Source organism: Gadus morhua, chromosome 8, assembly GCF_902167405.1.
Source record: "Gadus morhua chromosome 8, gadMor3.0, whole genome shotgun sequence".
Lineage (NCBI taxonomy): Eukaryota > Metazoa > Chordata > Actinopteri > Gadiformes > Gadidae > Gadus > Gadus morhua.
Genome location: NC_044055.1, coordinates 16,924,048 through 16,945,233, shown reverse-complemented (window position 1 = coordinate 16,945,233; position 21,186 = coordinate 16,924,048). Strand labels below are relative to the sequence as shown.

Genomic DNA, 21,186 nt, shown 5'->3' with positions numbered 1-21,186 from the left:
GTTGGATATTCGACATATTCGGCCATTCATTTCCTATGGAAAATTGCTTTTTGCTCAATAGCTTCCCAGGTATTGGACCCAGACACCCCAGACCAATGTAGACCTGTCCTACTATGTGGTACTAACAACACACACCTCAATAAAAATTAATATTTTGCACCTCCTATTTTATTTGAATTTTTTAAAAATCCCATTATTTTCCTATGGAAAACGGCTTTTTGCTCAATAGCTTCCGAGTTATGGGACCCAGAGGCCCCAAACCAATTTAGACCTGTTCTACTATATGGTACTAACAACACACACCTCACTAACAATAAATATTTTGCACCACCTATTTTATTTAAATATTTTAAGAATTCCATTCATTTCCTATGGGAAATTGCTTTTCGCTCAATAGCTTCCGAGTTATGGGACCCAGAGGCCCCAGACCAATGTAGACCTGTCCGAATATGTGGTACTAATAACACACATCTCACTAAAAAATAATATTTTGCACCTCCAATTTTATTTGAATTTTTTAAAAATCCCATTAATGTCCTATGGAAAACGTCTTTTTGCTAAATAGCTTCCGAGTTATGGGACCATGAGGACCCAGACCAATGTGGATCTGTTCTACTATATGGTACTAACAACGCACACCTCACTAACAATAAATATTTTGCACCTCCTATTTTATTTGAATTCTTTAAGAATCCCATTCATTTCCTATGGGAAATTGCTTTTTGCTCAATAGCTTCCGAGTTATGGGACCCAGGCACCCCAGACCAATGTAGACCTGTCCTACTATGTGGTACTAACAACACACACCTCACTACAAATTAATATTTTGCACCTCCTATTTTATTTAAATATTTTAAGAATCCCATTCATTTCCTATGGGAAATTGCTTTTTGCTCAATAGCTTCCGAGTTATGGGACACAGGCACCCCAGACCAATGTAGACCTGTCCTACTATGTGGTACTAACAACACACACCTCACTAAAAATTAATATTTTGCACCTCCTATTTTATTTAAATATTTAAAAAATACCATTAATTTCCTATGGAAAACGGCTTTTTGCTTTTTGCTCAATAGCTTCCGAGTTATGGGACCCAGACCCCCTATTGTTTTTTCTGACGGTGGAATACAATCGGATGGACTTTTTAATATCATCAAAAGTGGCTACCATACTACCATACTAATTTAGTATGGTAGCCACTTTTGATGATATTTTATCGATAAAATAGAATATACTATGTAGAAGTAACAAATAGATCAATCCATTTTGAAGTAGCATGAAAACATTGCACCAATAAAGAGCTTGAAGTCTGTTTCTCCCAAATGAGAGAGCTGATTTGACATCATGAACTATTACCTGAAAAACCCCTCCCTACCCACAGGGCAAGAGGAGGAGCAAAAGGACTCTACCACTGAGGAACTTTTGCTCTGCCCCATATTTTTTTTCACTTCAAAGGATACAGAGAGCAATGGGTTTACTGGTGCCAATTCTGCTGGCTCTTCTAGCCTCTCTATTTGGAGGGCTTTACCTTTTAGGAGCAATCAGAAGGCAACGGCCAGGTGAACCCCCATTAGATAGAGGTCCCATTCCCTGGTTGGGCCACGTGTTGGAGTTTCGCAGGGACACAGCAAAGTTCTTAGAGTGAATGAAGCAAAAACATGGGGACATATTCACGGTACAACTTGGTGGGTATTACTTCACATTCCTCATGGATCCTTCATCTTTTGGTTCAGTTGTCAAGGAGGCCCGCACACAACTGGACTTCAATGCTTTTGCAAGGAAGCTGGTGACCAGAGTATTTGGGTACAAGCCAATGGAAAATTAAAGCAAATTCTCACATGAGTACAACAACAGGCATCTGATGGGCGATGGACTAGTATTATTCGCAGAAAGTATGATGAAGAATCTCATGCTCCACAGTGTTGGCAAAGGTGGAGACCAATATACCTGGATTAAGGATGGACTTTTCATGTACAGTTATAATATTGTTTTCAGGGCAGGGTACCTATCACTGCATGGCAATGTGTCTTTAAGGGAGGCCGGGAGCACTGAGAAATCCTTTGAGATGGACAGAATACAATCTGATGAACTGTTTAAGGAGTTTCGTAAATATGATCAATACTTCCCAAAACTGGCCTATGGTGTCCTGTCACCCAGAGAGAGGATTGAGGTCAAGAAGCTGCTGAGGCTGTTTTGGAAAACTATGTCATTACAGGTGTTCAAGAATAAGGGCAATCCCAGCGGCTGTGTGCATGAACTGCAGCAGACCAGAGAGAAACTAGGAATGAAGGAGTTCATGCAAGACCGATACATGTTTCTAATACTGTGGGCGTCCCAGGGAAACACAGGGCCTGCTGCCTTTTGGCTACTAATATACCACATGAATAATCCAGAGGCCATGGCTGCTGTGAGGAGGGAGGTGGACAGGATTGTGACGGAATCTGGGCAGGAAGTGAGGCGTGGTGGCCCTATCATCAATCTGACCTATGACATGCTCAAGGAAACTCCAATCCTTGACAGTGCTCTTGAGGAGACCCTGCGACTGACTGTTGCCCCCGTTCTCACCAGAGCTGTGATGGAAAACATGAACCTCAAAATGTCTGATGGTCGTGCGTATCAGATTCGACAAGGTGACAGAATTTCTCTCTTCCCTTACTCTGCTGTTCAAATTGATTCCGAAATCCACCCTGACCCACTTTCTTTCAAATACGACCGCTTTCTTAACCCAGATGGCAGCAAGAAAACTGATTTTTAAAAGAACGGGAAGAAGTTGAGGTACTACACAATGCCGTGGGGAGCTGGTGTCAGTATGTGCCCTGACCGTTTCTTTGCCACCAATGAGTTGAAGCAGTTTGTGTTCCTGATGTATTATATTTTGACTTTGAGCTGAAGAATCCTAGTGAGGAGATACCTAACCTTGATGTCAAGCGATGGGGTTTTGGGGCCATGCAACCCACAAGAGATGTTGGTTTCAGATACAGACTCAGATTTTGAAATTTTCCATCTATAATGGTTATAGATGCACACCTCCATCCAACTGGTGTATTTTATGTTTTAAGGCACCATAGTTTTACCCTAATATCCTGTCTTGGAATGATAAAATATGTCTTAAAATTACATATTCTGATTCGTCCATTAAAGTTAATGTTCTAATCCTTGCCTACATACCTCATTTTGAACCAGTAAAAATATAGCCTAGCCATCATAAGTCAGGGCATGAGGTTGGGGGTTGATTACAGCAAAGTTCAAACAATCTGGCTTCTTACATTACTGTGGCTTAGAGACGTTGGAATATAAGGAGTAGCGATAACTGCTTAAGAGAGCCCATCTCTGACATCCTGCACATCCCCCTCCCATTCATACTTGGTTTTTAACTTGTTCTTGAGTCCATCCCATCAAAAGACTATTGCATACAACACTCCACTACATCAATGGCTGAAGGTGAAATTAAATTGCTTCGACAATCTGCTTAACCTATTTTGTCACTCTGCAGACTTATCTATGAAATGTCCAACATTTCATGTCACTATCCCATTAAAGAAGCTAGGATTTGCCCAATTATTTTGTCATCTCTTAACATTCTAAATCAATGATATTGCAGTGGTAATATATGGCAATATTTGTAGATTTATTTAATGTCCTTGCGCTTGATTGCAAATGGGAGGCCAATGTAAATGGTGGTAATTGTGGTAATTCCATACAAGTGTAGACCGGGTAGACCTTTCTTTCTTTGGAACGGCTTAGTGATCAATATTTGATAAAGCACGTAAAGGTTTTAACAGGTTTTCTAAAAATATAGTGTGTTCAACTGTGTGCCCTGTGTTATTTTTTAAATAGGCCATTTTCAGTGAACCCACTGTTTCATCTGAAATATAACACAATGAGATAAAAAAAAATGCTTACCAATTTGTGCCTTTTCTGCATAAATTTATGGTGGAAAGTCTTTATTTAGGTTTAAGGAAAACACAAAACTCGGGTAACAATAAAAATATAATGGAATATATTGCAGTAAGTATCGTGGGATAATTTTACTATGCCCCTTGAAGGATTTTAACTAATATCTTGCCTTATATGCTATATGAGTGAAGTAAGCGGCGTAAAAAGTTGATTCTTCTAAAGAGACTCTTGCCTCTCAGAAAAGTCATCTGATGTTTTGTGCCGCCAGTATGTACTAATATTCAGGCCCGGGACCACGGTTTTCAGGTAGGCAAAGCATCTATACGGTTTGATCAGGAACAGAGTACCCCTCTGGCGTGAAGAGTCTGGTGGTGGTGCTATATATAAGTGTCCTAGAAGCTTAACCGTATCTTGGACATCAGAATCAACCCCTGTCCATACAGAGCTCCACATCAAGCTCCCGACATATTACGAGATTAAAAGTCTGCGCAGTTGTCTTCCGGTTTTAATAACAAGATATCTGAATGGCATGTGCATGCAGCGCCGTCGTATGGCGGGGAAAGGTTATGACAATTATAAGGGCCCATAGCCTGCTAGGGCCCACAGCCCCCAGTAGCCTCTATGACAAAATGATTATGCATACACTGAACTAATGTATATTCATATGAATGAATCCGAATTAAAACAAAGCCACAAATCATACAATATTCTAATTTTAATCATTTCAATCAGGGGCGAGTCTAGGTTCTGACTTTTGGGGGGGCTCAACCCCAAGCAGCCACAGGGGTATATGAAGTATATAAAGTCCTGTGCAAGATTATCTTTTTTCACAACTTTTATTTTCTTAGTTACTATGCTGTATGTCTTAGCCGATAGCTGGCAGTGTCAGCTAAATAATGCAGTTCTGAACCACTAAAGTGATGAAATGAAAAAAGCCTGTTTGGATGAAGGAATAATCAATGGTTGTGAACTCGAATAACAAATTTGAGGTATATTAAATTTCCTTTGTGTAAGTTTCACTCAAAAATTACCATATTTTCCTGAATATGTTACTGAAACACATTGGTACAACATGATGTCGCCTCACTTTCATGGACCCATACAATTTAGAAATTGTATCAACATACATTTTTATAAAACTTGTGATGCAAAAAAATCAACAAGTACAACATGTACTAGTCGAATACTATGAGAAACAGACCACTATTTCGGGACCGCTATTTCGGGAGCATTTTATCAGCTGAGGGAGTTTTCATTGCCATAACAACGTGAGCTAATCCACAAGTACAACATGTTCTAGACCAGTGGTTCTCAATTATTTTTCTTTCATTCCCCCCCTAGGAGACAGACATTTTATCATGCCCTCCCTGAATTGAATTAGCCTACTATTGAGAACCTGCTAATATTTATTTATTTAGATTAATAAAATAAGCGGAGATAACATCTGCAACAACTTAAAACTATTTCCAACTTCAGTTTGTTAACTCAATTTGTAACATTTAAACAAGACTGCTAAGTCTGTGTGAATCTCAAAACAGCGAAACAAGAGCAAATGATTCACTGGGGTTTGCATTTAATTATAATATTTTTAAAAAGTAAACATTGGTCAATTGTCAGCTTCATCAGCTTATTCCCTTTCAAAATAAATGATATATGATCATCTTTCAAGCATGAATAAAGACACCAAGTCCCTCTGTCATGACTTTTTAAGATCAAAATTCTTGTAAAACTTCTGACCCTTGGTATTATGTTTATTTAAAATAAAATAAGTAACTTATTAAAATAAATAAATAAATACATAAGACACTAAGTCCCCTCTGCCGCTCACGCCCCCCCTGACACTTTTAATCAGCTGAGGGCGTTGGCCTGAGTCTCATAGTATTAGAACATGTTGTACTTAAGAGGGGTTGTACTGAAGGGACTGTAACTTCTGAAGTTACAGTCCCTTCAGAAAAAGATTATACGTGCAATATCCTGGTCAAAATTCAATGCTCCAACTGCCTCACTGTTCCACTCATATGGTCTCCTCAAGCTTCCTGAAATCAACACCTATCACAATGCATGCACAATGTACCAGGTGGTAAATAATATGAACACCCGCCTATGTGAGCTTTTACCTATCTCTCGTCCACTGCACACACACTATACCAGGAAAAAACATTTGATTACTGGCAAAGTAAGAAAACTGAAGAGCACTATACTGAGTATTGTTTCCAGGGGACCACAGATATGGAATAAGCTTGAAGGCTTCATAAAAATGTCCCAGTCCTTCTTGGCTTTCAAAAAAAATCTAAAACAGAAGCTGTTATCCACCTACATATGACGGTGGTGGAATGTATTGTTGCAACCTAGTTGTCAGTGTGTCTGCGAGATGTATGTGTCTTGTTCTCTGTGGAAGTGTGTGCCTGGGATGAGGCTATGGATGTGAGTTTGTGTGTGTGTGTGTGTGGGGGGGGGGGGGGGGGGGGGGGATCGCCTTTTCATGCTGCCATCTTTGTTGTTGTTAATGCGTGTTGGATGTATGTATTATGTTTGTGCTCTTGTATTGTCCGGCACCTTAGCATGAATAAACTAAACTAAACTACTTGTTGATTAGCTCACGTTGTTATGGCAATGAATACGCCCTCAGCTGATAAAGTAATGCCAGCATTTTCATTCTTTTGACAGAGCCAGACCCAAGTTCCCAAAGCAAGGCTACTTCCGATAGTGAAGGGAATTGTGAAGCAGATCAAGGCTGTTGCAGTCATGAAACTGCTGAAGACAGTCCGAGCACAGGAAGTACAGAAAGACAGGAAAGAGAGAACAAGGAGCAAGTATATTTAAAATGCGACCCAGGATTATGGCCAGAGAAGCTCACAGACAACGATCTTGGGATAATTGTAAAAAAACTAGCCACAGCCACTCGCAGAGATCAGTCCTCCTTGATAATGCCAAAGGATTCAGATGGAAAGAAGAAGAGTATTTAGAGTATACAAAGTCAACAAATGGACGGGAAAAACAGAAGAGAGACTGGTTAATGTACAGTGAAAGTGCAAGAGCAATATACTGTGTGCCATGCATGTTATTTTCCTCTGATGGCCTAAAAAATCATCATCAGCCAGTGCACTTAACACCAAAGAAGGGTACAAAATATCAGATCTCAAATGGCGGAGAATGTACAACAAATTCCCTGACCATGAAGTTTGTCTGAAATACTCTTTGATGGAAGCAAAGGGAATAGACAGCCATCTGCAACAAGAAATCCAACTTGAAGTTGACAGAAACAAAGCTATTCTTGAGAGAATATTAGATGTTACTCTTTTTCTGGCCTCAAGAAATTTGCCATTCAGAGGGAGCACAGAAACGCTTGGTGATGCACGGAATGGTAACTTCCTTGGCACTTTAGAGCTTGTAGCCAAGTACGATCCTCTGTTGAATGATAATCTGAGAAAACTGAAGGAGAATAGACCAAGCACCAGAGTGACCCATTACCTTAGCCCAGAGTCTCAAAATGAGTTCATGGAACTCTGTGGAGAAAGAGTTTTGAAAGAAATACTGAAGGAAAGGGAGTGTGCAATTTATTACTCATTAATATGTGTTGCGACTCCTGATGTCTCCCACAAGGAACAGAATGTAATTCTGTTGAGATATGTCGTTCAGAAAGAGAATGATAAGTGGGATGTAACTGAACGTTTCTTGAAGTTAGAAGAATTCAGTGGCAAGACTGGCCATGAAATATCAGAGATGATACTGAAAAAATTAGAGGAGCACCACATTGACATTGCAAAGGCCAGGGCTTTGACCATGGCTCGAACATGTCAGGAAAAGTTAAAGGGGTCAAGGCTGAAATAAGGAAAATAAATCCACTTGCTACATATTCACCATGTGCCTCACATACTCTAAATTTTGTTGGAGTACATGCTGCAGAGTCATGTACCGATGTTGCAAAATTTTTCGGGTGTTTGCATCGCTTGTACAATATCTTCAGTGCCAGCTCAGAGAGATGGGCCATTCTCAAAGAGAAGACTGGCTGCTCCCTTCACCGCATGTCTGATACCCGTTGGAGTGCCCACATAGCAGCTGCTAAACCAGTTGCAAATCACTTACCATCTCTCCTAGAGGCCCTGGATAGCATCTTTGCTAGGTGCAGCTTGACTGCATTAATGAAGTCAAATCAGAGGTCACTGGTCTCAGGAGTTATTTTACATCTTTTAAAGCCATTGTTCTCCTGACTGTCTGGAAAAAAATACTGCAGTCCGTTGAAGACAGAAACATAATTCTGCAGTCAGGAAAAATTACACCAGATGTAGAAGCAGCCAATATAGAGGCATTGAAGGTCATTGCTGAAGGTGCCGACGACTTTACCGTCCCGCTCGACGATGCCCTCTCCCTCCTTGCGAACTCAGAGTCGGACGACTCCAACCGCGCCGAGGAGGGGGCGTCCCCTCTCTGGCTGGAGGGGTCGGAGCCCGGGGCAGCAGCATTGCCCGTCTCTGCCACCACCTCACTTCCAGTGGTTGGAGCTTTGGTGGCAGAGCTTCAGGGCATTATCGCCAGGGCAGCCGCAAACCTTGGCCTTGCGGTGCCCATGCCTCATGCCCCCCAACGCCCGGACCAGCTGCATAGAATCTGGGGGCTCAAGGCCACGACACGCCCCGCCCGTCTCGACCCGATCTGGCCGATGTTTCCCGCCATCAGACCATACTTCAGTGGGGCTGCGACGGAGCCCGGGAAGCTCGGATCCCCGGTGAAAACATTCATCCATGTCACGAAGACGGAGGGGCTGACAGACCGGGGTTACATGGCGGTACCGCCGCTGGATCCCACTCTGTGCGCTGTCTTTGGAGTGAAGCCGGGGCTCGGCGGCCGCCGCCCCACTCCCAAAGACCAGCTCATCAGTGTACGATGCAGCAAGAGGCTGTTATGAACAACATCGCCCTGCTGGCACATGACATCTCCACCATGGCGGCTGACCCTCATCGTCTGGCCGAACGGGCAGTCGTCGTGGCGAAAACTTCCGGCGTCATCCTCTGCCTCTGCTCCACCGGTGCGGTGACAGCGGCCCGGACGGCGGCATGGCAGCACCTCATTCAGAGGAACCTGTGGCTGCAGCAGACCGTGGACATCCCTGAGCCGATGAGGCGACAGTTGCTGAAGTGCCCCATCAGCCCGGATGGGCTATTCGGGCCCCGCCTGTCGTCTATGATGGACGAAATGCAGGCTGCTTCCGAGGAGGCAGAGAAGTTCCGGAGACACGTCTCCCGTCCTCCGCCTCCACCCCGGCAGCAGCGCTCCGCCCCGGGTTCCCGTTGCCGCCATAGGCCCCCGACAGCCACTGTCACGGCGCCGCCGGCAGCTCCTCCTCCTGGCCCCCCCGGCTTACCAGCCTCGCCCGGCTTACAAGCCCCGCCCGCCCCCGTCGCAGGCTGCGGCGAGTGGCCAGCAAGGGCCCCGGGCAGCGGGCTTATGGGGCAATGCCCTGCCCCACAAGCGCCGGTTAAGGCTATGATGGGCGAGGGAGAAGTGTGTGACGGCGAGAAAACAACGGCTTTTTTAAGAGCCACCCACCTCTTTATTAAAGACGGCTGTTTTCTCCCCACACCCCAGTTAACGCTGGAGCCTATCGGCTCGGCCATAACTGTTTCACACGCATCTCCCGCTACATATGGGCAGGCCGTCGATAAACCTCGTATTATTGATCGAGCCAGCCCTTCATTGCTTTTTAAAAGGCAACCTTGCCCGGCATACCAGCCCCGCCCGCCTCCATCGCAGGCCGCGGCGAGCGGCCAGCAAAGGCCTCGGGCAGCGGGATTGTGGGGCGATGCCCCGCCCCACAAGCGCCAGCGAAGGCAATTACGGAGGAGGAGTGTGTGTGTGTGTGTGTGTGTGTGTGTGTGTGTGTGTGTGTGTGTGTGTGTGTGTGTGTGTGTGTGTGTGTGTGTGTGTGTGTGTGTGTGCGTGTGTGTGTGTGTGTGTTTCTATGCTATTCTCGCTCGTTCGTAATTCTTATATCAATAGCCTACTATCCAATAATATAATAATAGGCTATATAGGAAAACTGAAAAACGGCAATCTCATACAATCTTTTTCCAAGGCACTGATTTCGTCTTTGGTTTCGTCTGCCATAAGGGCAAAGACCTGGGACTCTTTCACTTCTTTGACGATGGTGGATCGCACCATCTCAGCCAACGTATCCAAAACCTCGTTTTGGATTTGATGGCTGGTGTATTTTGCATGCCATTCATTTTCTTTCAACTACGGGGTCATGATTTGCAAGAAGCTCCAATATTGCAAGAAAGTTCCCCCTGTTGTCAACTTCCTCACTTTCCCTATGGCCTCTTTGGGCAATGTTTTGTGTGGCGGTTAACAATAACACCTCTGCAACACTTTTAATGAAATGACGATTTTTGAGTGGAACTTGAACGAGTTTTGAGTGGTCCTGAGACAATATATTCAACAGAGAGGTGTTCTCTTGTCCAGCCTTCTCAAAATCTCTCCAAGCCAACACTGCATTGCTGTGTTGGCTTACCTCACATTCTGTGGGCCGTATTTACCTCACATTCTGTGGGCCGAAACCTCCTCCACACGTGTTAGATAGCCTCTAGAGTTGCATCCATCCATGTGGGATCCCGCACATGCATTGGAAGCTCCTTAACCTTCCTGTCGTGTTCGGGGCAAATCCGACCGATTTCCATTTCAATCAATCATAAATATTGTGTTTTACATTTATTTGTCTCGAGGGCTTATGATATCCTCCACACTAGGCATTTCAACATATACAATTGCTGATCACTACTTTCATTGAATTTTAAGTTGTTTAGTCAACTTTGTAACACCTGTGGTGTTCCCGGTCAAAAATGACCGTCATAGGAAATGAACGGGTGACCCTAGATTGTGTTCATCCATCAGATAGTACACAACCACAAATCCATCACCGCCACCACACGCACACAAACACACACCTACACACACACACACACACACACACACACACACCAGGCAAGTATGGGATCAAGATCTGGGCAGCATGTGATGCCAGGAGCCGCTACGCCTGGAATATGCAGGTTTACACAGGGAAACCTGTTACTGGAAGGCCAGAAAAATAACAAGGCATGCGTGTTGTGTTGGACATGACAGCCGGTCTCAAGGGGCATAACATCACATGTGATAACTTTTTCACATCACATGGGCTTGGTCAGGAGCTGCTGAAAACAAAGTTCACCATGGTGGGGACAGTGAGGAAGAACAAGCCTCAACTTCCCCCTGCACTGGTTTCGACCAGAGGGAGAAATGCACTCAGCCAAATTTGCTTTCACTGACACACAGTCTTGTGAAATATTTGCCCAAGAAAAATAAGAATGTTATCCTGATGAGCACTCGACACAAATGCGCCGCTGTCAGCAAAGCAGAGCACAGGAAGCCCCAGATCATCCTGGACTACAACAGAAACAAAGGAGGCGTTCACTGCCTTGATAAGGTAATGTATATTTTCATCTGTCATGCATTTGATTTGCTTGTATTCATGTAAAACAGTTTGTGTAAGACAGATTCAATATTGTTTCAAATCTAGTCATTGTTTCTTTCATTGCAGCTTACTGGTACATACACCTGCAAGTGAATGACAGCTCGTTGGCCTGTGGCAGTGTTCCACAACATCCTTGATGTGTCTGCACAGTGGCGGACTCAGGGGGGGGCAGTGGCTCAATGGTTGAAAAAGCGTGCTAAAGTGCCCTTCAAGAGTGTCGAAAACGAGAGGAAATGCCTTATTGGCTGCCCTTTTCACGTGCAAAACATGATTAGGTGCCCTCTAGGGTGCTCCTTCATGCAATAAATTATGATGATGTGCCCTCTAGAACAAGAAAATTCAATGACGTGCCTTAATGAGTGCCCTTATAGTCCCCTTCTGCCCATCTGGTGCCCTTTTAGTGCCCCCTTTAGTACCCTGATAGTGCCCTTCTGCCCGTCTGGAGCCCTTCTAATGCCCTGATAGTCCCCTTCTGCCCGTCTGGTCCTTCTAGTGCCCTGATAGTCCCCTTCTTCCCGTCTGGTCCTTCAAGTGCCCTTCTGCCCATCTGGTGCCCTTCTAGTACCCTGATAGTGCCCTTCTGCCCGTCTGGTCCTTCTAGTGCCCTTCTAGTGCCCTTCTAGTACCCTGATAGTGCCCTTCTGCCCGTCTGGTCCTTCTAGTGCCCTTCCAGTGCCCTTCTAGTGCCCTTCTAGTACCCTGATAGTGCCCTTCTGCCCGTCTGGTCCTTCTAGTGCCCTTCTAGTGCCCTTCTAGTACCCTGATAGTGCCCTTCTGCCCGTCTGGTCCTTCCAGTGCCCTTCTAGTGCCCTGATAGTGCCCTTCTGCTCGTCTGGTCCTTATAGTGCCCCCTTAGTGCTCTTCTGCCCGTCTGGTGCCCTTCTAGTGCCCTTCTGCCCGTCTGGTGCCCCCATGGTTGAAAAAGTGTGCTTTTTATTAACCCTCTATGGTGGTGAAAATTAGAGAAAGTGCCTTATTGACTGCCCTTTACACGTGAACAAAAATTAATGAGGGCCCTAGGTTGCCCCTGATGATAATGATGTGCCCTCTGGAGCAAGAATATGGCAAACCGAAAAAACACGTTGTGGTTAGCTATTGAGGTGCAGACGTTCCTCTCTTTGGTAGCTGACGTACGGGGAATGCGAGGCGTTGCTTTCATGTGGCGTCGCCATGACAAACAGGTACATCGAGTGGTACTTAAATCTCCACTGGATAACGAAACAAAAAGCGGATTAAGAGTATGTCAGTACCCATAGTGGAAAAGCGCAATTAGATGCCAAGTTAGAAAAACTTGGCAAAATATTTTCAGTTTACATATCCGTTTAAAATGTATATACATTTTTTGAGCGTTCAAGATCATTCAAGTGTAGGTCATTTCATGCAAGAGAGACGATAATGGTCAGCTATCACCTCAACATGAAGGAAAACTTCCTTCAATTTTTCCATAGCTGGCTGTCAGCGGTCAAAGACTGTATGGTAGCGGCACATTGAATTATCTCCAGTCAAATACGGGTTCACAACTTGTTTGACACAAACAATGACAACTTGATTGCTGCTAAAGAATGTTGCCCATATAATTAGCACCAGTTTTTCAATACTGAGCGTCTGTAGCCTGTAGTTTTATAGCACACACACACACACACACACACACACACACACACACACACCATGCGTGCACGCACACACGCAGAAAATGAATAATGAATGAAAAATTGTCTGTATTCAAAACTTGAAGTTTTAGTGGACAAAAACTTCCTTAACACAAAAAAGGAAATTATGGATATACAGGGTGTTTTTAACATACTGGATCCAACAATGTTCCCAACACTGACACAGATAATTCAGATCATTGCACTCACAATTCCTGTAAACAGTTGTAGTTGTGAGCGATCTTTCAGTGTGTCGAGAAGGCTCCACACCTGGCTTAGGTCAACCATGGGGCAAGGAAGGCTTCACCAACTTTCTCTTTTGTCCATTGAAAAGGAGCAACTATGCAAAGTGAGTCAAAGCCACGTTATTGACCGCTTTGCCACCATGAAGGCGCGGCGATACAGCTTAATAGTGAAAAACTTATCATTTAAAAAGGCTCTATGCAGTAGTGTATGGCCTTATTTAGTTTAATTTAAGTGCTTTGATGGTTCTATAACATTTTCCAGGTTGATTGGTGGCAATGAGCCACCTCACCTTAAGTCAGAAATTCTATTAGTTTTAAACCTTGTTTCTTGCCTTTTTAGTACATGTCGTTCTGGCAAAATTATGCTGTTTCCACACAGCTTCTAAATAAATATAGATGTGTAGACTTCTCCTGATAAAGAGGTGAAGGTCATAAAGAGACTTTTTGTTTATTTGTCAGTTACCTTATTTGTAAATCTTTGAGATGTGTATGTGTTTAAATAAATATAATTGTACGGTACTCATGAATCCATCTTTGCGTCTTTACCTTTACCAGTGCTTTAATATAGCCTACAGTATGACAGTGACAATGATTTTGAAGCTCGTACATAACCTTCTGTATCCATCTATTTCATATTGTGCACACGTAAAAAAAAAAATGTTGGCAGTTGGGGGCCTGTGCCCCAGTAAAACTCTAGGTCTAGCAACGCCCCTGGGGAGGAGCAAGACTGAGGATTATGCCAACGAGGAACTAGAGCTCTGCCTCATTTATTTTTTGGACAGAGAGCAATGGGTTTACTGGTGCCAATCCTGCTGGCTCTTCTAGCCTCTCTATTTGGAGGGTTTTACCTTTTAGGAGCATTCAGAAAGCAAAGGCCAGGTGAACCCCCATTAGATAGAGGTCCCATTCCCTGGTTGGGCCACGTGTTGGAGTTTCGCAGGGACACAGCAAAGTTCTTAGAGCGAATGAAGCAAAAACATGGGGACATATTCACGGTACAACTTGGTGGGAATTACTTCACATTTCTCATGGATCCTTCATCTTTTGGAGCTGTCTTCAAGGAGGCCCGCACAAAACTGGACTTCAGTGCTTTTGCAAGGAAGCTGGTGGACAGAGTTTTTCATTTCAATCAAATAGAACATTCAAAAAATCAATTTCATGTTACCAACAACAGGCATCTGATGGGTGATGGACTAGTATTATTGACAGAAAGTACAATGAAAAATTTCCAAAATCTCATGCTCCACAGTATAGGCAAAGGTGGAGACCAAAAGACCTGGATTGAGGATGGACTTTTCATGTATAGTTACAATATTGTTTTCAGGGCAGGGTACCTATCACTGTTCGGCAATGTGTCTTTAAGGGAGGCCGGGAGCACTGAGAAATCCTTTGAGATGGACAGAATACAATCTGATGAACTGTTTACAGAGTTTCATAAATTTGATCAATACTTCCCCAAACTGGCCTATGGTGTCCAGTCACCCAGAGAGAGGATTGAGATCAGGAAGCTGCTGAGGCTGTTTTGGAAAACTTTGTCATTACAGGTTGTCAAGAATAAGGAGAATCCCAGCGACTGGGTGCGTGAAGAGCAGCAGACCACCGAGAGACAAGGAATGAAGGAGTTCATGCAAGAACGATGCATGTTTGTAATGCTCTGGGCATCCCAGGGAAACACAGGGCCTGCTGCCTTTTGGCTACTAATGTACCTCCTGAAGAATCCAGAGGCCATGGCTGCTGTGAGGAGGGAGGTGGACAGGGTTGTGACGGAATCTGGGCAGGAAGTGAGGCGTGGTGGCCCGATCATCAATCTGACCTATGACATGATCCAGAAAAGTCTGATCCTTGACAGTGCTCTTGAGGAGACCCTGCGACTGACTGTTGCCCCCGTTCTCACCAGAGCTGTAATGGAAAACATGAACCTCAAAATGTCTGATGGTCGTGCGTATCAGATTCGACAAGGCGACAGAATTTCTCTCTTCCCTTACACTGCTGTTCAAATTGATTCCGAAATCCACCCTGACCCACTTTCTTTCAAATACGACCGCTTTCTTAACCCAGATGGCAGCAAGAAAAAAGATTTTTACAAGAACGGGAAGAAGTTGAGGTACTACACAATGCCCTGGGGAGCTGGTGTCAGTATGTGCCCTGGCCGTTTCTTTGCCATGAATGAGTTGAAGCAGTTTGTGTTTTTCATGATATTATATTTTGACTTTGAGCTGAAGAATCCTAATGAGGAGGTACCTGACATTGATGTCAAGCGATGGGGTTTTGGGGCCATGCAACCCACAAGAGATGTTGGTTTCAGATACAGACTCCGATTTTAAATTACACATCAGAATTTTGAGTTAAATCTTTGTTTATGGGTGGTAACCTCCATCCAACTTGTGTATGTTATGTTTTCAGGCACCTAATCTAGTACAGTATCTATAACCTATATGGCTCATGGCAGAATCATCTTTAATGAATCAAATGTTAAATAATACATACGCACACTCACACATACACACACACGCACACAGTTGAAATATAAGGAGTAGTATTGCTAACTGCTAAAGAGAGCAAATCTCTGATCCCTGACATCCTGCACAACCCCCTCCCTACCAAACTTGTCCTATAGCTAGTTAAACATATTCAAGATACCATGATCCCTCATTTATGTTTTCTCATGTCATAACGTACTATGTTAATATATTAAATTGCATGTGTGGTGTTAGGCAAATGTTAATATTTGTATTATTGGTAATTGCAATCAAGTTTAGACCAGTCAGACCGCTCTTTCATGAGAAGGGCTTAGTGATCAATATGTAATGGCGCTTGTGAACATGTAACAGGATTACCAGCCAGGGCACAACCTCAGGGGTGGTACGGAGTGGCAGTTATCCGCCTACAATAATGTGCCCTTGGAGAAATCTCTGAGCTCATCAGTCAAAGAGAAAAGGAGTGAGGAAGGGAGAACAGAATGTTCTGCAGTCAGTATGAAGCAAATATTTACTATTTAGTTTAAACTGTGTGCAATGTGTGTTATTTTGTCAAAGGCTATTGTAGTGTCATTGAACCCACTGTTTCAGCTGGAATAAAACACAGTTGAATAAAACAAATAGTGTTATGACGAATTCTTGACATTCTGAGCATCAAATTTCTTGCATTCTGGGGAATTGTTATGCAGCAATTCAGCCTTTTCTGCATCAGTTGATTGTAGAAATTCTTAATTTATGTGAAGGAATAAAAAAACAACTCAGTTATCCGGTGACAATCAAAATATAATGGAATATAATGCAGTTAGTATTGTTGAAAAATATTACTATACCCTTAGAAGGATTATAATTAATATCTTGCCTATTCTATAAGGATGAAAAAAGCGTGGAGCCTTCTGAAGAGAATCTTGCTTCTCAGAAAGGTCATCCAAAGTTCTGTGCCACCAGTATTATGTACTAATAATCAGGCCCGGGGACCAAGGTGACACATGGAGGATTCAGATATTGTCACGCCGCGTCCTGCTACGCGGTCCACTACCTCTATCTGGCTACTTGACGTCAGTGGTCCTTCTCCTGACACACCAGTCTACAATCACCAATCACCATTCCCTACTTCAGCCGGGGATCTCCTATCAGCCGGCGCCAGTTCGTCGTTACGTCTACCCAGTTAGTATCGGTCCTACAAGCATTCTTGAATATCTGTCTCTAGCCTGACCCCTTGGTAACCATCTATCCTCCTCTCTAGTTCTCCCCCTGCCACCGAAGCCCTGCCTGCCTGACTACCCGCTTGTCGTCGAGCCCCTGACTGTCTGACTGCCTGCCTGTTACCGGACCCCTGCCTGTCTGACTACCCGCCTGCCTACCAATAAATCCCGTTCCCTTTACCCCGTCTCTGTCTTCCTGTGTCCAGCACTTGGGTCCCCACGTTCTGTTCCATAACAGATATAAACAAAGCATATACTGTTTGTGCAGGGACAGAGTACCCCCCTGGTGTGAAGAGTCTGGTGGTGGTGTTGTATATATGTGTCCTAGAAGCTTAACCGTATCTTGGACCTCAGACAACAAAATCAACCCCTGTCCAGACAGAGCTTCACGTCAAGCTCTGTCATCATCACTGTTGAAAGCCCTTGCATTCGCATATTTGGGATCTATGGCATAAATATCTTATCATCTAAGATGTCGCCAAAGAGAATGAAACGGATATCCTATTATTATAAAATTATTATGCACAACAGAATAGCACGTTATTATATTTTATGTGTTGGTTATAAATAACTTTACATAATGAACATTGCTTTTATATTACTTTTTAGTTTGTCAATAGTTATTCAATAACAGAACTAATCTCTTACTCTTATTTTGAAATCGACCAAACAGTCTGCTTCCTTTGGAAGCATAATTGCATTGGCGGATCAGTGATCAACAGTCAAGATGGATTCCCCGAACCTATCAGAGAAGTGAGGCCCTGATGAAATGAGACCTGGAAGACATACATTTTCTTAATGAGCTCACACATAAGCAGGCGCAGTCAACTCAAAAAAGGGTTTATTCTCTCAACTCATTCAATGCTGACGGGGATGACTGTCATTTACGACAAATTACACTCAAATAATAGCCCTTAAATCTTTTCTACAGCACTTTTGGCAGTCGGGGTAAATAGCTAAATTCCAAGTTGGTCCCATGGATGTATGATTGATGCTTATTCAAGTGTTACACATGTAATATCACAGGAATAAAAAGAAAGAATGGCCACTTGCAACATTTATATATATGATTGGTAACACCATTTTTTATTTAATATCTTTACAATAGATCCTATACATGCATGTGAATTAGTATTTTTACCTTGACTAAAGTCTCATTATCTTTGACAATAGATCCTATACATCTATGTGAATTTGTATTTTTACTTAAAGGTTGGGTATGGGATTTGCGAAACGCCAGCAGATATTGATAATACACAACTCGAATGGTCCTACCCCCTCTCCTTCAACGCTGACTCTGATTCCAGCCATTCCAAGTACATGGACGCGCAATAATGCACGAGCATGAACATAGATGCGCGAGAGCGAGCCAGGGTAGCTAGGTTGGAGTTTAGGGTGGTCTTCTAGTGCTAGGTCCAAATGTGGATTAGCTAGTTAGCTATAGCTCCAGTAGCTACCTGAGGATAACAACAAACAGAAGCTTTCTCTGGGTCACGAGCTTTGAGTACGTGCACGAAGGGGTCACACGCGGGGGGAGGGGGAGTGCAGTACGACCGTTTGATTGACGTACTTACTGTCCAATGCCACTCGGTGGTTCTGGAAATCATTGGCTGGAGTTTTTCGAGCCCTGCCCGTTCCACAGATGATTGACTTGTTTAATTTTGATGTCAGTACTTCTAACTCAGTGGCTGTAAGTGGGTTATTATGTTAAGGATTTCAAGTAATTTTGCAAAAATGGCCAAAAAAATAGAATTCCATACCCAAACTTTAATCTCTATGATCTTGTTTAAACGGTTGCATGCAACATTTACACACAACGACTAAATTTGTATTGATGACCTACAAACTTAGCCTTGAGGATGTTTAAGACGGTGCTACAATCTATGAGAACAACACCTTTCAACATTTTTGCCATGTTGTTGAATCACTTTACATACATGTTAATTATTATTTTTACTTTGACTATAATCGTGTCATCTTTACAATAGATCCTTTACAGACGCGTGAGTAAGTAATTTTACTTTGACTATAGTCATATTATCTTTACATTAGATACACATGTTACTGTCACTATAATCCTGTATAAACGGTTGCAGGCAACATTTAAACACCTTGACTATGTTGAAGACGGTGCTACAATCTATGACGACAAAACCTTTCAACATTTTGAGCTATGCGGTTGAATCCCTAAAGTAACTAAGTAATCTGTTCAGGTCGCCATGATCACCAACGTCAAGCCTGATACAGACAGAAGAATCTCCTCTTCTCCATACAGTTCCTTGCATGCAGGCCTTTCTCAGACAGAGTCCCACAGTGGGTCCTGTTGGCGGGACACTCGGCGGGCAAGGAAACATTGTCACCAGCATTCCGGTCAATCCACAGCCAGCGGCCTGCCAGCCAGCGCAGGCCAATCCACACCTCCTCCGTCTGGGTCCAGGCCAACTCTTGCTGGGTAAAGGATAGTTCGTCTTTGTCGTGAAAGCTGAGGAGATCTATATTGGAACGAATAGCCCTGCAGTGTTTTAGAGCCTCCTCCCACGTCTTCTCCTCCGTCACCAACCGCAGTTTTCTGTCTTGACAAAGAGCTTTTAACGATTCGTCACACTTGTAGTCGTGCAGATTGTTGCCCTGTATCGTACCGCAGCCGAGATTGTCCTTGTTATTGTCGGCCCAGTCCAAGACAGGCAGGGTGTTAATTTTATTATGGTACAACCACTTCCAAACATTGTTTCCCCTCTTTCTGAGACCGACCCAGCAATGATCATCTCCTTCCTTGTCTCTACAAATGTCTGAAAACATTGATACATCAAACTCATTCCTTGCGATGGCAAAGTATTTGCAACCAGCATCAAGGTCTGACCTGTCTGAATCCGAACGATTTTCGAAAGAAATCTCAGCCGAAGAAGTTTTGATCAATCTGATTCGTTCTCTGGAGGCCTCAACAGGCTGTGGTTGGCTGGTGGAGAGAGAGAGAAGGAAGAGGAACAGGTAGCGGCCGCATGTGTTCTCCATGACTCCTCAACACATCTGACCTCCTCTGGTAAAGGCTGTCAGATAAGATGAGAGAAGGAGGGGGAGAGAGATCACGTGACCACAGGCCAATAGAAGACGAATGTGATATTTTAATACATTTCTTTATTTTCCAGAGCTTTTCATGACATTGTCTGGAGCATGACATGACAAGGATTTTAAAACAAACTAAATACCAAATATGTAAAAAGAATACATATATATTCATACAAAATATTATGTATACATTATATATTTTGCAGACTGCTTCCAAAAAGAAGTAAAGACAAATATTTGTGCCATCAAATGGTCAGATTTCTACGGCAAATAAAAGATGGTGCCCTGATACAGTGGGAGGAAACCAGAGAGGTTACTATTTGTTCCAACAGCTGACATAGGAGATGAACAGACAACCCTAATTCAAACTATACATTTTGAAACAAATCCAAATAGTTTGAGAGTATTAAAAAGATGTTCCACTCCACCAGATCGAATGCCGTTACAGCATTGATTGATCTAGACATTAATCAAACTATTATTACTCCCCAGCCCTCTGGAATCACTGGAACCTTTTTAGAACATGTTTATTATTAAAACATTTTATTATGTGCACTGGGTTTCTGTCAACTACTGGGATTGTCTTGTCCTGTATTTTTGTGTTGCGACAAAGGGGGATAACAAATCCATGTATCTATCTATCTTTCCTTTGCAACAGCGATCAATATAACTTGGATCTTCTACACTGTTTGAGACTGACCTTGACGATGATCATCTGCTCAGACACTTCGATACAGGATGTCTCACCGTTAGATGCAAAAAGAAAAACGCAAATATCTGCTTTGCATTGTCCCAGAATCTGAGTCCCACAGTGGGTCCCTTTGGCAGGACACTCGGCAGGCAAGCAAACATTGTCACTGGCGGTCCGGTCAATCCACAGCCTGTCCATGTTTGGAAACAACGGCAGACAAAAAAAAGCAGAAAAGTAAACGATGAATGATATCTGATGTGACAGAAATTGACCATGGTTCGATATTTGAAAAATGGAAAAACCTACTGGCAACCTACACAATAAATACCAGTTCAGACCACCGTAGTTATAAATTTGGTCTCTATCTGCAACTTCACTTGAGGTTGCAGCCAAATTCCACACACTGGACCTTTTAAGGTAGATTACAATTTAATAACCCTACCTGAAAGTGTTTT

At 43.3% G+C, this 21,186-nt stretch overlaps 2 protein-coding genes and 1 pseudogene across 2 annotated transcripts; 2 read left to right on the top strand and 1 right to left on the bottom strand.

The window, feature by feature from the left end:
* Window positions 1-1,261: 1,261 nt before the first annotated feature.
* On the top strand, window positions 1,262-3,528 carry LOC115549096 (7-alpha-hydroxycholest-4-en-3-one 12-alpha-hydroxylase-like; annotated as a pseudogene).
* A 10,399-nt stretch (window positions 3,529-13,927) lies between these two features.
* On the top strand, window positions 13,928-16,408 carry LOC115549671 (7-alpha-hydroxycholest-4-en-3-one 12-alpha-hydroxylase-like). Its single transcript, XM_030364995.1, has one exon. It carries the CDS (start codon window positions 14,084-14,086, stop codon window positions 15,617-15,619), a length of 1,536 nt encoding a protein of 511 aa, XP_030220855.1. The 5' UTR covers window positions 13,928-14,083; the 3' UTR covers window positions 15,620-16,408.
* Window positions 16,409-18,721: 2,313 nt separating this feature from the next.
* On the bottom strand, window positions 18,722-20,011 carry LOC115549652 (uncharacterized). Its single transcript, XM_030364973.1, has one exon. It carries the CDS (start codon window positions 19,984-19,986, stop codon window positions 19,207-19,209), a length of 780 nt encoding a protein of 259 aa, XP_030220833.1. The 5' UTR covers window positions 19,987-20,011; the 3' UTR covers window positions 18,722-19,206.
* Window positions 20,012-21,186: the final 1,175 nt, after the last annotated feature.

Excerpts from the sequence above, each read along its gene's own strand:
- LOC115549671 (XM_030364995.1), top strand. The coding sequence starts at position 14,084 with ATGGGTTTACTGGTGCCAATCCTGCTGGCTCTTCTAGCCTCTCTATTT.
- LOC115549652 (XM_030364973.1), bottom strand. The coding sequence starts at position 19,986 with ATGGAGAACACATGCGGCCGCTACCTGTTCCTCTTCCTTCTCTCTCTC.